This window comes from Styela clava, chromosome 6 (genome assembly GCF_964204865.1).
Source record: "Styela clava chromosome 6, kaStyClav1.hap1.2, whole genome shotgun sequence".
Classification (NCBI taxonomy): Eukaryota; Metazoa; Chordata; class Ascidiacea; order Stolidobranchia; family Styelidae; genus Styela; species Styela clava.
Window position 1 is genome coordinate 9,815,286 of NC_135255.1, and position 15,768 is coordinate 9,831,053.

General features: G+C 35.2%; 2 protein-coding genes across 2 annotated transcripts; both read left to right on the forward strand.

Moving 5' to 3' along the window:
- Window positions 1-977: 977 nt before the first annotated feature.
- On the forward strand, window positions 978-8,236 carry LOC120331948 (alcohol dehydrogenase-like). The gene is made up of 8 exons (XM_039399132.2): window positions 978-1,133; window positions 4,107-4,227; window positions 4,608-4,746; window positions 5,114-5,265; window positions 5,688-5,797; window positions 7,065-7,262; window positions 7,406-7,555; window positions 8,093-8,236. Exons 1-8 carry the CDS (start codon window positions 1,038-1,040, stop codon window positions 8,195-8,197), a joined length of 1,071 nt encoding a protein of 356 aa, XP_039255066.2. The 5' UTR covers window positions 978-1,037; the 3' UTR covers window positions 8,198-8,236.
- Window positions 8,237-9,142: 906 nt separating this feature from the next.
- Window positions 9,143-14,602, forward strand: LOC120331901 (alcohol dehydrogenase-like). The gene is made up of 8 exons (XM_039399076.2): window positions 9,143-9,693; window positions 10,242-10,413; window positions 10,673-10,808; window positions 11,132-11,292; window positions 11,949-12,058; window positions 13,163-13,348; window positions 13,718-13,867; window positions 14,180-14,602. Exons 1-8 carry the CDS (start codon window positions 9,598-9,600, stop codon window positions 14,282-14,284), a joined length of 1,116 nt encoding a protein of 371 aa, XP_039255010.2. The 5' UTR covers window positions 9,143-9,597; the 3' UTR covers window positions 14,285-14,602.
- Window positions 14,603-15,768: the final 1,166 nt, after the last annotated feature.

A 15,768-nucleotide genomic window follows, 5' to 3' on the forward strand; every position in this document is an offset into this window, starting at 1 on the left:
ATTACTAGTCGAAATGACTAAAAACTTGTTCTCGATAAAGTACGGTCCACTGATAAATCATTTCGTTTTGTGTAATTGCTACAAGTTGTTATCAGGCAGAGAATTCTAACGGTTAACGGTTTTTTTGTGAACACTAGCTGATTTCGTATTTTGTCGCAAACGTTCTTGGATATTCGTGCATATGACCGCATCTCCTAAATATGAATATGGATTAATGGCCGGAGGTCCTAATACATTTCCAAATATTTTTCCTTTACAATGACCTTGACTGTGAATTTATGCACGCTTGTGAATACAAATATTGACATGTACGAATGTACATAGGATTCATTCCGCATGTGTACAAAAACATATATATACATACAAACATTAGGCTTGCCCGTATCAACTAGTATATAAGGATACTCAATATCGGATCCTTATCTTCCACAATCAATTTAACTATTTTCCAATTCCAATCAGATGTTTCAATCTTTCTACCAACATTTATAACTGAGAACATACATTAGAAAACTACATATCAACGAAAAAATCGTGTACAAAGTGTCGAATACATGTCTACGCAGGTAATGCAGAGTTAATTACAGTAATAACGCCCTAAAATTAATCTGCGTCTCATTGTTTCTCACAAAAGACATGTGCTTTTCGAGATGCTCATTTAATGTATATCTCAGCTAGTTCTGAAAAATGATTTGAATATTTTTCACTTTGGTGAGTTTGCGTTTCGATTCAGTTACAGCCCTAAAGTCGATGTGGCTAATAAAAACCCAGTATGATTGTTCACTTGGAACCGTTTCCGCAATATAAGGTTCAAAAGCCAGCATTATACTCAATAGACGTAAATGCAGAAGACGACAAAACATAACGACTGTGAACATATATGGAGGCAAAATAACACCGTCATGATGTAATGCGATTAGTGGTATACTTGTTTGACATATTGTATCAACATTGAGGGTACCGCTGAAATAATAACAGGTGCTACCCACGGAGGTGCCGTTCAAAATCTAACGGCAGTATTGACGAGATAGAAAGAAATGAAGCGGGCAGTGATTAGGGTTCCAAAAGGATCTTTTGTAGTAGAGACTTCAAATAATATCCCAGTTCCGCCCGAAAATGGAGCAATTGTAAAAGTGAGCTTCTCGTAGTGCATTTTAGGCTCAGAATAGAATAACATTGCCGCGACCATGGGCGGACAATGAAAGAATACTATTCAATATTTTTCAGAGGATTTCGAACCCATGTTCAGTCAGGCATTGAGTATTAGGATTCGAATATTCGGTAGAATCGAGTTTTCCTTATGAAATTAGGAAAATATCTGAATACATGAATATCATATTCAAATCTGTATTGAAAACACTTTGAGCAACTCAAATAAATTTTTTTTAGTATTTGTCTACTCTTAATAAGATTAAACATATAGAATATAGATGGATAACACGAAGCAATCGAAATAGATTGACAAATCCATTTATTGGGGACAAAATGGACCGTTTTGGTATCAAAGCCTTTCTCATCAACTACTAGACCAATCGCTTTGAAATTTCCAGTTGTTAAAGCTTGGTATTTTTGCTAGCCCTCGTGTCCATATATTTGAGCATTGCTCACTCGTTATTATTTCCAAACATGGTTCAATGAAATATTATAACCCTACATCAGTGGTTCTCAAACTTTTTTAGTCTCAGAGCCGCATTTCAAACCTCAAAGCTGTGAAGAGCCGCACACAAGCAACGCAAGGTAAAATAACAACAAACCTTAAGCGCGTATTTAAAATACCAAGTCCTCGTAACAATAACACACCTAACAACTAGAGCTGGGCAAAATATTCGAATAATAAAATATTCGAATGCCATTTTACTATTCGAATATCCGGTACCACGTGACCTGCGCCGCTCTGCTTGGACACCGAACTCGCGCGTCTCCAACTCAATCGTGAATTGTGCGAGATTTCCCACGCCGCTCGCTATCAGAAAAAAAAAGACAAATTTGAAAACTCTTTGTTTTTGCGTTATGGTGTTATATGCTTATCTTCGCACTTAACGTATCGTTCCAATACATTATTTTGCAAAAAAACGTATCGACCGTTCCGTAAATTTAGAAATGTCAAATCAGATTAGGTATTTAAAATAAATTTTCCAGATTTTAAACACCGCATGCTTGGTGACATATCATTAGCCATTTCTCGCATTACCGAACATAAAGTTGATTGAAATTAAATGTTAAAATGACTTTTCGGTGTTTCATTGTGAAAAAGGCAATTTTAGATCGTTAGAAAACTCTAGTTATGTAAATAGCATGGATTTAAAAATGACCAGAAGTTTTTCCAAAAGCTGGTATGAGTTACTTGTATGAAAAACACTCATTAAATTGTAACCAGATAAGAAATGTCATAAGCCTACTCCCTTTAAAGCACTTTGTATTAACTCTTTAGTTATCCCTTCCATCCTTGGCCAAGTGATGTTTCGAATATGTAACATTGTACTCGACCATACATGGCCGCTGAGCCAAGAGTAAAACGTAAAATTAATCGTGAATTTCGTTGTGACAATGCACACTGACTCGTTCACGAATTGTTGCGTCTATTATCATCGAAAATGATTACAATTGGTAAATTTCGAAGCAATTGGGCAGTACTAATTAAGTCTTATAGCATGACATAATCAAAATCATTAAGTGAAGTGGTGAATTTGCAAATTCCGTAAAGAAAATTGAGCATTACTCAGTAAGTATTTTAGCTATAATAACCATCGGGGTGTTGTTTTGTTGAAAAAAAAAAAACCTTAAAACTTTAGAGAATTAGGTATAATTAGCGTCTGACCCTCGATTAGGCACAATGGTCTAGGAATGCCTTTATTGCCAATTTATTTAATAGCTTTTTCAAAATCAACATTCAGGATTCACGCAATCGTAAATTTGCTAGGTTTATCTATCTAATACTAAAATAACACGAACAGCATAAGAAAGCACGAGAAACTCAAGTATCGTTTTAATAAATATCTGCATCTCGGTTACCGTTCACTTTAAACAGGCACGGTTAATTTACAAGCGTTGATAAGGAAGATCAAATCCAAGACAGGGAATAAAACTCAGAATAAAATTAATTTGGTTTAGAAAATCAGCCCGTAATGTATTCAACAGCTGTCGCTGATGTGAACGCAAGGGTATACTAGAAATATGAAACTTCGATATTCGGCGACCGCTTATTCTTGCAAAAAACGAGAAAGGGCGGGAATATAGAATACAAACTTTAGGATATCGCCGCCAAAACGATCGCGGTGACAAAGACAATCAGCGATTATGATGAAATCAACCAATAACCAATAAAAAAAAAACGCTTTTTTGCCGACGTTTCAATGTTTCTATCAATTTCTAAATGGTGTATCGAACTCCGACGTTCTGGATCCCTGTTATGTATTAAAAAAATATTCAAGTTATTCGATTTCAAAAAAGATTAGATTTTGCCCAATCTAGACTAACAGCCATTTAATTTGGCTTTGATTTCTAATAGGTTTGTCAAAGCGGGTCGTAATCGCGGAGGATGCAAAGTGCAGTAACTGCTTGAGATGATCGCCAGATATTTCGGGACTATTTTCGATTACTGGAACAAAATTAAAATGCTCTAGGATTAAAATAATCATTGAGTTATTTGATTTATTAATAATATCCGGGAATGCGACAAACACTGAAAATCCACGGAAGCAAGCCAATGATTACAGCCATGTCTAAAATCTTGCCAAGTGAAAAGTGTACGAGTGTCTGAGAAACGCTTACTGTTGCGTCACTATTGCATCTTGTAGGTTAGTCAACGCTACGCAAATAAACACGGGAAATTCATTCGACTAACTAATAGACTTCAGCATTTTAATTTCGAGTCAATGATTAGTTTTCAAAGCATTAACGAGAGCCGCAGGAAAGGTTGTTGAGAGCCGCTTGCGGCTCTCAAACCCTAGTTTGAGAATCACTGCTCTACATGATTACTATTTTAAAAAAGTAAACATAATAGATCACTGCGACGATATTTTTCCAAAATCACAAATGAAACGCCTCATGCAAAAAGAAATCGGTTTTTAAAAAACAGTGATCTACGAATATATACCTGATTTCAGACAAAGTTTTGTGGAATATGCCATTCAGATCTTCACATGTGGGAAAAGGAAATAGTGCCATGCCCTAGTGTCTATGGTCATGAAGTTTCTGGAGAACTATATGCATTGGGAGATAAAGCAGGTTGGTTGCTGCTATAGCATATATATTTTTTTAGGTTTTTAAAATGGGGATACTGGTTGCATGTGGTTTGCTTACATGACGATTAAAATTTTAAACACACGTTTGCTTACATAGTGATCATTTAATATATAAATGTATACTTACCTTACCAAGGGAAATTTTGTAATAGTCACAGAATGAGGGATTGAAAAATTTAAGTGCGAAACTGAGGAAATAATCTCAACCGCCCAAGCCTTTGTTGCTTTTTCAACGATATATATTTTAGTAATTTGATTTATACCAACGTTACTGTTAATACAAAATTTTAACCCTGTCGGTCAGTAAATACTCGCAACTCTGTCTTTTCACTTATTGTTGATATCACAATGTACAAACTTTAGAAATAGTCAATATGAATATTGGTGATAATGTCATGATATATCCATGGATGGGTTGTGGCAAGTGTGACGAATGCACGGAAGATAAAGATAATCTTTGCAACATAAGAACGCACGAAGTAGGATGTGGTGCAGATGGAGGGTGAGTTTTTTTTATCTCGATAAAGCCGTGCTATTGAAGTTTAAAAAGTTCACAGTTTGAGAATCAGTGAACTTTTTTGTTATATTCAAAATTCGCCTTCGTCGTCGCCATTTGGATGAGGTAGAAGCAAAATCAACTCACAACAAATCATAAATTTGTACACATGAGATGCTGGTATCAAATTTGAACAAACTATATGTTTGACAGCCCTTTTGCCATTAAAAGTAATAAGGCAGGAAATTCAACCGCTTAATCACATGGCGATTATTTAGCATGCGTAATGTCTTGAACTTACTAACGTTCACGCCGAGCCACACAAACAATTTAGGAACAACTCTTCTAATAACAATTTTAAATTTAACTCCAGGTACTCAAATTACGTTTCTGTTCCTGACACTAAATTTCTTATCAAAGTACCAGACTCAATTCCAATGGATGTTGCTTGTTTGTTACCTTGTTCTGGTGTAACCACGTATAGCGCAATTAGGAAGCTCCGACCTTATATTGAGAAAATAAAAAGTACGTTGCTACGATTCAAATATATATATATATAAAAAGCTTTCTGCAGTGATACAAATATATAAGATTTGTTGCTAGGCCATACCGACTCATAATGCCTTCGGATGAGGTAGAAGATGAATGCATGGCAACGAACTAAGGTTGCTACCAATATGTGTATATAGGCCAGCAAAGTAATTAGCAAGGCATTGAACTCTCACCCAAATGGAACTTAATTACAAGCAGAGAATTTACAAGCGATAACTGACACGCCAAGATTTACATGTGATTACGATACAGCTACGCACACTTTAGCTATGTTGAACTCAAGTTAGCTGGCCGATTCACCAGTTCCGGGTAACACCCACCATCAAAACTCATTTTAGTCTATTATCCAATATCGTATGATAAATTCTGGGAAGAAATACTATTTTTGTTTTCAGGAAAAAGTAGTGTATTGATCGTAGGAGCGGGAGGACTGGGATTGTGGTGCTTACAATGGGCTAAAATATGTCTACCAGACAGGGTAAAAATCGTATGTGCTGATATAAACGTGAGTATCAATCATTGATTATCAGGCTTGTCCAAGGGACACATTTTTCTGTCCCACCCCATGGTAATTTAAGCCTGTCCCATCCCATCCCATGGGATTTCCATTGGAAATACTTTTCAATAAAAAATTCTGAATTTAGGTTTATTGACTTTGTTAACTTCAAAAATTCAGAACTATATATCACTAACAAGAGAACTATGCTCAAATACATGGACACGATTATACGAAGTCCATAGCGAAATATTTGCCGTCAATTCCCCGAAAATAATACGGTATACGGTAATTTTGGATGAAATATCAGATCTCATAGCATTCATAGAAAATTTAGAAAAAAAAGTAATGGTTTAAAAGGAAAACGATTTTGCAATCGCAATCTTTGTACTTTGTGCCACGATAACATCAATACCTAGACTTTTTCCCGGAGCAGTGCATCCAGTTCAAAAAACGCCCTGTTATGCTATCGTCGGCGACGTAGCGTAATTGAAGGAGTGAATCCGCAACTTGAATTTTCGACTGAAAAGAAGGGAATGAATACCGAGACTGAAAAAATGGTGCTATAACATACTATGAATAAAACAAAAATATAAATAACTTTTTTTTTGAGAGCTCCGTGACAGATAAAAAATAAACGCTATTTTAACAGGAAAATTTTCGTATGTACCACACACATTATACCAAGTTTCCTCTAGAAACAACACCATAATCACAAAGTTGAAAGACAGTTAATTATTAGCGCGATGTACCTTCTTATACATTCTTGAAATAACGCCGGGGTCGCACTCGACTTTTTCCCTCAGAATATGATGATATGAAACTAATCAATGTACTACAATAAATTAAACTGCTTCGTATTTTCTCGCAGATCTCGTGGATTTTCTAACGATGGTATTTTAAAATTGATCTCTCGTGGCAGCACTTCAATAGAGCAAGCCAGTACTGCACGGGCAGCTAAAATTTGGCGGATTTGCATAATGGCAAAAATATGAATTAAAACTAGATATAATCAGGCAGTTTACCACGCATACTATTTGAATACAATGCTAAATGAGAACGCAACAAAAACGGAAAATGTGAGGACATTCATAATTCAGAGTAAAATTACAATTAAAATTACGATATCGTGAGCTACACAACATGTCAAACTTGTAATATAAACGAGAGGACATCAAACACCGCTTGGCAGGAAATTCAAATCACTTATAATGTACCATGGAAAATAGGTTCAGAATTTTATTCTCCAAGAAATTTGGCAACCAATTGATTACAGATGGACAAATTGAAAGTTGCTTCAGAACATGGCGCTGATGACGTTATATGCTGGTCGACACAAAAAGAAGAACGTTTAGTTTCAGATGAAGACATCACAAAAGAGTTGATGGAGAAGACAAATGGAGGATTTGATGGTGTTATTGACGTTGTCAATTCCAGCATGACGTCGAAAAGAGCATTTTCAGCATTGAAGCGGGTAAATACCATTCATTCATAACCCCAACGTAGAGAACATATTTATCTGAATTTATGGTGATTTGTATGCTATTTTCATTTATATAGACAGAAATGTCGTTTTCTTAAATTGGTGTAATCATCCATTATACTTTTCTTCTGCAGAACGGTACTCATGTTATGGTTGGTTTGTATGAAGGATCGATGAGCATCCCTCTAAGACCTATGGTTCTGACTATGAAGAGAATATTAGGATCGTATGTTGGGAGTATACAGGAACTGAATGAATTGGTGAAAATGATAGAAACAAGAAAGGTATCATCGATTGTATTAATGCGTTGGATGCTAAGTTCAGAGAGAAAAATCAAGCGTGAGAAAAATATTATTACAGAAATAAGAAATGTTTTGACTATAGTGTCAGATCAATGTATATATTCTCATTGTTCAGATTCATATATATTCGTTTCTTTGACCGACAAAGTTGCTTTGACCAATTGCTTTGAAATTTTCAGTGGTTAAAGATAAAATATTTTTTCAGAATGCTATTATTACTTTTATTTATTCCTAAATTTTCTAAGAATCTTATGAAATATGATATTTCATCCAAATTTGCGCTGTATTGTTTTTTAATTATGGGAACACGGTTTTTAATTCGCCAAGCGTGACGGCTGACTGTGAAAATTCTTGCGATTAAAAACTCGGAAGTTTTTTGAGGGTACGTTACCGGTAATGTCAAAGGTAAGGACTGCTTCGCTCTGGTCCACGTGTCCATCATTTTGAGCGTTGCTCTCTTGTAATTAGCAAATTAGCGTTTTTGATATTCAAGTTTCAACTGTTTTTGCTTTAATATAGGTGAAACCACCTCCAATTATTCCGTACAAACTGGAAGAAATCGAGACAGCGTGGGTAGCACTAAAATCAGGAAAAATGCCCGGAAGAGGCGTTATTCGGTACTGAATGAATTCGTGAATGATACAATAAAAAGATTTGGTTGTGCATTCTCTTTTAAGCAATGTCATATAGGGTACTTATTTTATGTATTGCGGAGGAAATACTAGATCATACTTTATTTAGGCTGCAGGTGATAAACATGCTTCAAGTCAGGGGTGTGCAACCTTTCATACAGGAGGGCCAGTACCCTTATTTAACAAAGACATCCTAGTAGTTGCACGCACAAAAATTTTGGTTATTGATCTTATGACATGCGTTGTTCGACTCAGTTCTAGGCTATACAACACAACGGAGTTGGAACACGTTTCGCGGGCTGGGCAACATTTAAAACAGGCCCTTCTCCGCGGGCCGCACAGTTTTCCCTTGTATGCTGCTTTTGGCCCGCAAGTTTCACACCCCTTCTCTGAGTCAGCACTCCTACCAAAACCCTTATTTTGAGTATTATTTGCCACTGAGGAATTTTGTTTTTGCTTGTCGTTGTTCGCTCCAAATGAGTTGGGCATAACCAGAATACAGACAGACGCTAGAAATAAGATGGCTAAAGGGAATCTTTTAATATAAAAACAAAAACAAATAGTTCTGTTCTTGAGTATGAAACTCATTAATTAACTGCGCGTTATACAAATTATTCTGTAAGTAATAAGGATGATGGCATTTTTCACTGATTTTGAGAACAAAGAATAAAGTATCTCCCGTCAGGTAACAGCTACTATAATAGAAAACACTGCGAATGTGTAGTCTCATTCCTACCAATTTTGTTGTACCTGGATTGACGGGGTAGTTAGTTATCGAACTGACATTCAAAGTGGATCAATTTTTGCAACAGCAACGATAAATCTTGAAAAATATTAATATGATATGGGATAAAATGTACGACGAGATTATAAACAATATTTTACGGATAATTTCAAATATTGAAGAAAACAGAACATTGTTAGCTTCTGAACCCGGAGGCAACCAAATGTGTATACTGTAAATACATTTGTCAATCTTAAGCTGCTTCCGGCGACCAATTTATTAATACTTCAAAAAGCCTTATGCAAATTTGGGAGATAGCGAATGATAAAAAAAAATCGTACAGATCGTGAAGAATTAGTTCAAGCAATACATAATTAACGTATATCTGATGTTATAGTGTGATGTTATATATATGTGTATAAAAGTTGAGTAAGCTAGAAATAAAAGATAATTTTCGGGAAGCCAACAACTCATCGCTTCAACATTTCTGTATAATCATAATAAAGTTAATAATGAGTATATATCATACTTCATTGACATATTCGAAGGATCCATGCATTTTGTGATAGCGATTGTGAGAGTAAAACATTTAATTTCTAATAATAGAAGGCAATAGAAAATTTATATCACTTTTATCATGATGTTCTACAGGGGTAAAATTATACATAATGAAACGTTTAGAAATTCCGAAACCGAAAGATCCAATGGTTGTTCGGACGTTTGATACAATACCAAGTCCACCCGAGGGAGGTGTGGTTATTAAGGTGAGAAATAGGTGAATAAAACTAGTGTAAACAGGGCTGTGGACTCCAAAATTTAAACTACGCTTTTAAAAGAAAACCACTCCAGGTCGATGGAAATAACAACTCCAAAATCACGAAAAAATTATATATTGACAACAGAAAACTTTGGCATCCTTTTAATGAATAAAATGTTAAAAACGGCTTTTTTTTTATTTTTGTAAAAAAATTTTGATCTCAATTATCACTATTAAACATCTGAAATACCGAATTTAATGAGTTTAGAATTGTAATTTTATTGAAATTAGCTATTTCAGGACTGAATAGGTTAACATAAAATTTACGATACTAGATTTTTATTAAGCACTCTTGATTCTGATTATTGTTGCTATATTTTGTAGGTGGAAAAAATAAACGAAATAAATTCTTATCATTTTAAACAACGTTGATTATATATGTATGCATTTTAGCACGTTTCGCAGACAGCAGCAAATAAGCGCTATAAAAAAATTACGAATTTTTTCTCAAACTTATCTACCGATTACACTAAACACACATTATATATATTCCAGACTGCTTTCTGTGGTATTTGTCACTCCGATCTCCACTTTGTTGACGATGAATGGATAATAGGAAATCATGACAAAATAACTTGCGAAGAAATGAATCCTCGGCTTCAATATCCTCTCGTACTGGGACACGAAATATCGGGCATTGTTCACGCAATTGACGGGGACGAAAAGGGTAAAGTGATGAACTGTTTGGAGTTGGATGAATCCTTTTTTCCTAAAACTGTTTCGAATTTTTTCATGCGTTTACACATTTATATTCATGGTTAAATAAGCCAAAGAAAGAGAATATAGAGCCAGAGAATATAATCTCCATACGTATAAGATAAATTTTTTAAGATGATTAAATATAGATTCCTATCACCACGAGTCCTGCACAGACCTACCACGATGTAAACCGAAAAGAACTCTTGATATTACCATATATTTTTTAGACGACCTCAAAGTGGGAGATAGAGTAATTGTTTATCCTTGGCTTGCATGTAATAATTGTGACTTCTGTGCTACTGATTTTCCAAACTTTTGCTACGGCCCATCCTACAGTATTGGTTGCTCTGGATCAAACGGCGGGTAAGAAAATTTGCATATTGAACAAATAAGTGAAAAACACTTTGTAGTCGAGATTCTCTTATATAATAACGGCTGAAGATGATGTTCTATAAGAAAAAATGCTTAGTTATATGATGTCTGGAATGTTGATATTAGTTAATCTTTGTTCAGCAAAAGCGGTTAAGATTTAGAGATATACTTGAGTAGGCAAATCTCTCAGTGTTTAACTGACGCGTGTATTCACGAATTTCAACTCGTGTCACCATTTGCTTCAGAAGTATATTAGTTGATGTGTTGTTCATTTATCAATATGAACTGATATTTAATTTTTTTTTAATTCCAAGTTATGCGCAGTATGTCACAGTACCAAAGAAGAGTTTCGTATTAAAGATACCCGATACAATACCGTTAGATATTGCCTGCATGTTGCCTTGTTCTACGTTAACCGGATATAATGCTGTAACTAAAGTAAAACCCACTATCGAGAAGTTTATCAAACTTCAAGGTAAGATACTATAAGTGAAAAGTGGTTGCAAATATATTTTATTAAAGATACTGAGACTTGTATTCAATTCAATATTTGTGCTTCAAACTATACGATCACAATTATCCAATTCAAAATGGGTGTGATATACATTCTGGCCTTTAATATGATGTATACTAATATATAAATTAATATTAAATGAAAATATACACTACAGTTCCATACCCGATTACTAGCTATCAATTGCGCTTATGACATTTACATACCGAGGTGAAAAGTACCAGTTTTAGATCAATTAGTACTACGAGTATGCAATCTTTCACAGCCTTCTAGCGACAAATACAATCTTTAACCACTGACAATTTAAAGAAAATGGTCTAATAATTAAAGAGAATGCGATTTTTTCCTAACAACAATAACATTAAAACGATCCATATGTACACTCCGTGTTCTATAAATGCTTTATAAATATGTAAGGATAACAGCAATTGCGATCCACGAAAAGAGAGCGTACCATTTAAATCGAACCGCAGTACCATGACCCAATAAGATCGTAAATAGGAACTATGAAACTTATAACGGGTCGTTGTCAAAATCACAATACAACAAAAATTTGAAGATTCCAAGTGAAGTCGTTAAAATCATAATTTTTATCATTTTCGTGTTGCACTTTTTAGGAGAGGCTACGTTGCTCATCATTGGCACTGGGGGATTAGGATTATGGTGCCTGCAAACAGCCAGGGCGTCTCTACCGAAAGGCACTCGCATCATATGTGCGGATATAAATGTAAGTCACAATGAAACGTGATTTTTACGTGGTCTGTCCGTGAACCTCGAAGAGAATATCTCACAAATACTGCTTTAATTGACAGCTATAGGCATCACAAATTATGAAAAAAACTGTATTATCTCGAAATATGAATTAGATATCCAGTCGGTACCCATAGAAATTATCTATACAAATCTATGCATCAAAAAAGATTTAGTCTGGCAGAACCTCGTTTCAGGACATAACGTGTTTTTATTGTTTAGCAATATTCTTGATGACATAAATATTGATATCCAGGTGGGTGTGGAGCTCATAATGTTGAGCCATTTTTTTTTAAATAAATTTTCATTTGCACACATGAGCGAAAATTCAACCCTCCAAAAATCTGCATTCTCAAATATTATTCAATATTTTTCTGTTTATATAAACAAATATGTCATAACTACGTAAGTATTTTTTAGAGAAAAACTACTTTAAATTTTTCAACGATGTTCAGAAATTTTGTTCTGATATCACAAATGGTAGAATATTTCACTCATAAGATGAATTGGGGAATATTTTATTCGGTGAAATAGATCGGAAGATTCGACCGTTACATGTTTAGGAGCGGTTTTGAAATATGCAATTTCATCCCCTTTTACATCGACCAACACAGGTTATGTTATTTAAACTCGATGGTTCAAACGTGGTGGTTTATACGTGGTAACGTGCATAGTTTCGGTGCTCAAGCACCAAGTCTCACTCGTATAAAAACCTATAGATAGGATATCTACCGGGCTTCTGTTTATGATTGACAATCATTCCATTTCACGCTGTAAAAAAAAACAATCAAGATTGCAAACTCCACACCCACGGGGAAACGACTGGTAATAACCCCAGGATGAATAATCACGAAGGAAAAAAAATAATGTCTGAAAACAAAGTTGAGCCCCAAAACGACTCTTGGCTGTCAGGCTATACAACTGTAGATTCCGCAAAGTGAAAGTTATTTTTGAATACTTCGTGTTTAGTTATAATTAGTCAACGCTCATTCTGTAAAATGATTTAGGACAAAATCTATATGTTACAAACAACCGATTCACTGTCATATGTTAAACAAAATTCTTGTTTGATCATATCTAGCAATCAAAGCTGGACAATGCCATCGCGCATGGTGCTGATGATTGTGTGCTGTGGGATAGATCCCTTAGCAAAGACGATATTATTAAATTAACAAAAGAAAAAGGAAACAATGGATCGATTCATGGTGTAATTGATTTTGTCAACTCAAGCACCACGGCTTCACAAGCTATGGAATGTCTTTGCAAGGTAAAACACATTACAAACCTTTATTGGGGTCGTATTAAATTAATTTAAAGCCTCACATCCTGTCGCCGAAACGGGCAGCTGATCGACTTCTGTCGTCATAAACCAAACCTCCGCGTTTCCTTATTCGTGAACCCGGCCATTGCGCTGATTTTAATTACAAGCTTTATTGGGGTCGTATTAAATTAATTTAAAGCCTCACATCCTGTCGCCGAAACGGGCAGCTGATCGACTTCTGTCGTCATAAACCAAGCCTCCGCGTTTTCTTATTCGTGAAACCGGCCATTGGGCTGATCTTAATTACAAGCTAAAGATTTGTCCTCATATTATAAACTAACCAATTCAAGCTGTTTTGGTTCATCTTGTTATCAGGGAGGTGCCATCGCGTTGGTCGGATTATTTGGAGGAACAGTGGAATTATCATTGCCGTTGTTTGCATTTTCGCTTCATGAAATATACGGAATAGCTATCGGATCTATTAATCAACTGAGAGAATTGATTGATTTGGTAGCAAATACAAAGGTATATAGGGAATTTTGTAAAATAATGTAGCTATAAACTTGATCTGGTTCATAAGGTAATTATAAAAAATATTGCGGTAAAAAAGGACTGACACGTGTTCATGTATATTGTAGAACAATGGATACATTTTTAGAATATTTCAAGATATACCACTTGTCATGGGGCAAACAGTAGAAGTAAGCATAGAATTCATGCCTGTAATAAATACGAGTTACGATAGATATAATACTATTGTACAAGATTAAAGTATATATGTATATATTTATCTAAACAGATACGTTGAATTTAATGTAAAATATTTATCAATCGCAGCTCATTCCACCAGACATTACGCATGTTTCGCTTGAAGAAGCCCCGATTAGTTTAATGAAATTGAAGAAAGGACAAATCGCAGGAAGATCTCTAATAAAATTTTAAACGAAGTGGATATTATTGAATAAGCAATTTGGGAAATGCGAACTGTAGCTATATAGTATAACTGAATGATAATTATTTTTTCTTGGTGGCCTACACCAGAATGCACTTGCTTAGTGACCAAAGTGAACCGCTGGTGGTCACATATATCTAAATGATTATGAGACACACTTTGTACCTGATATCTTGTTATTATATAAAATCACCTTCGAGTTAAACAATCAGAATAAAATTTTGATTTGATTACATCCTCATTTTGCGAAAATTGTAAATGGGGCCGCTGCTATGCTTACACTCAGTTAACAAGGAACGCAAGCTTTAGGAAGCAACGTATAGTTATTTGTGGAACATCTTATGTCGAATATTACTGTAGATGAATTGAAACAGATTCATAACGTCATACAATATTCCCGCCCATGCTGATTTCGAGATTTTTTGCTAGGGGTGCAATTGCTATCGTATACAATATATGGTGAACAGGAGATTCTGATTAAAAACTATATGTTCTTCATGACACTTCAAAGATTTGATGTGGCTGAATGATATGGGGTGATAAAAGATCCAAAGTGAGATTGAGTCTAAATGTAATTTTTCAAAGCCGGGAATTTCGGTCCTTTCAAAATTAGAAACCACATATGATAAACTCAGAAACATGTTCGTTTTCACTAATGTTTGATCACGCTCGCATGATGACTGTAAAATGATATTGCTGACTGTAGAGCAGTGGTTCTCAACCGGGGCCGGTGCCCCCCTAAGGGGGCCACGAAGCAGTTCAAGGGGGGCCACGACACAAGGCTAATAATTGATCATAAAACGACTTCGTTTGCATGCTTTCCTTTTAAAATAATTCCCTGTTCAGGCGTTCACCCAACTTAGATTGCCAGAATAGATTGATTATTTGCTATCACATGGTGTATTCACTTTCTTGTGCGTGAATCGTTTGATCATAATGGAATTTGGAATCTACAAATCAAAATAGTTTGCCAGTAGGCCTTATACCTGCAAACGAACAGTTTCACTCGATTGGGAGATAACTTTGCTATCGTATTATAGACGCAAAAATCCATTTATAAATTTCTAAAGCCCAAAATACGAAAATGTGAACGACAGATACTTTACCGAAGTAAATAGAGATGACAGAGAATGTGATCAATGTCTTTATGCGTTATGCGTTCATCTAAACTCCAAAACCACCATGACTAAAATCATTCTCAGGTGAACGACATTGACATCAGTTTCTTTTCTGCCAAGCGGGTTAGATTTGACAAGAAAGCAAAATTGGCCAAGTTTGGGATTCTGTCGAAGGAAAAGCCGAGCAGTCCCAATCGCAAGATTCCCTTGAATTGTATACTAAAAAGCTTATACTATTTTGTCTGTGGTTTGCTTTTGCATTCCATAATAGGTCGTAAAAACATTATACAATTCTATACATTTATTTTTTTCGGAATGGCGAACAGGGGGGCCACGAGTGCAAAAAGACGCCGGAA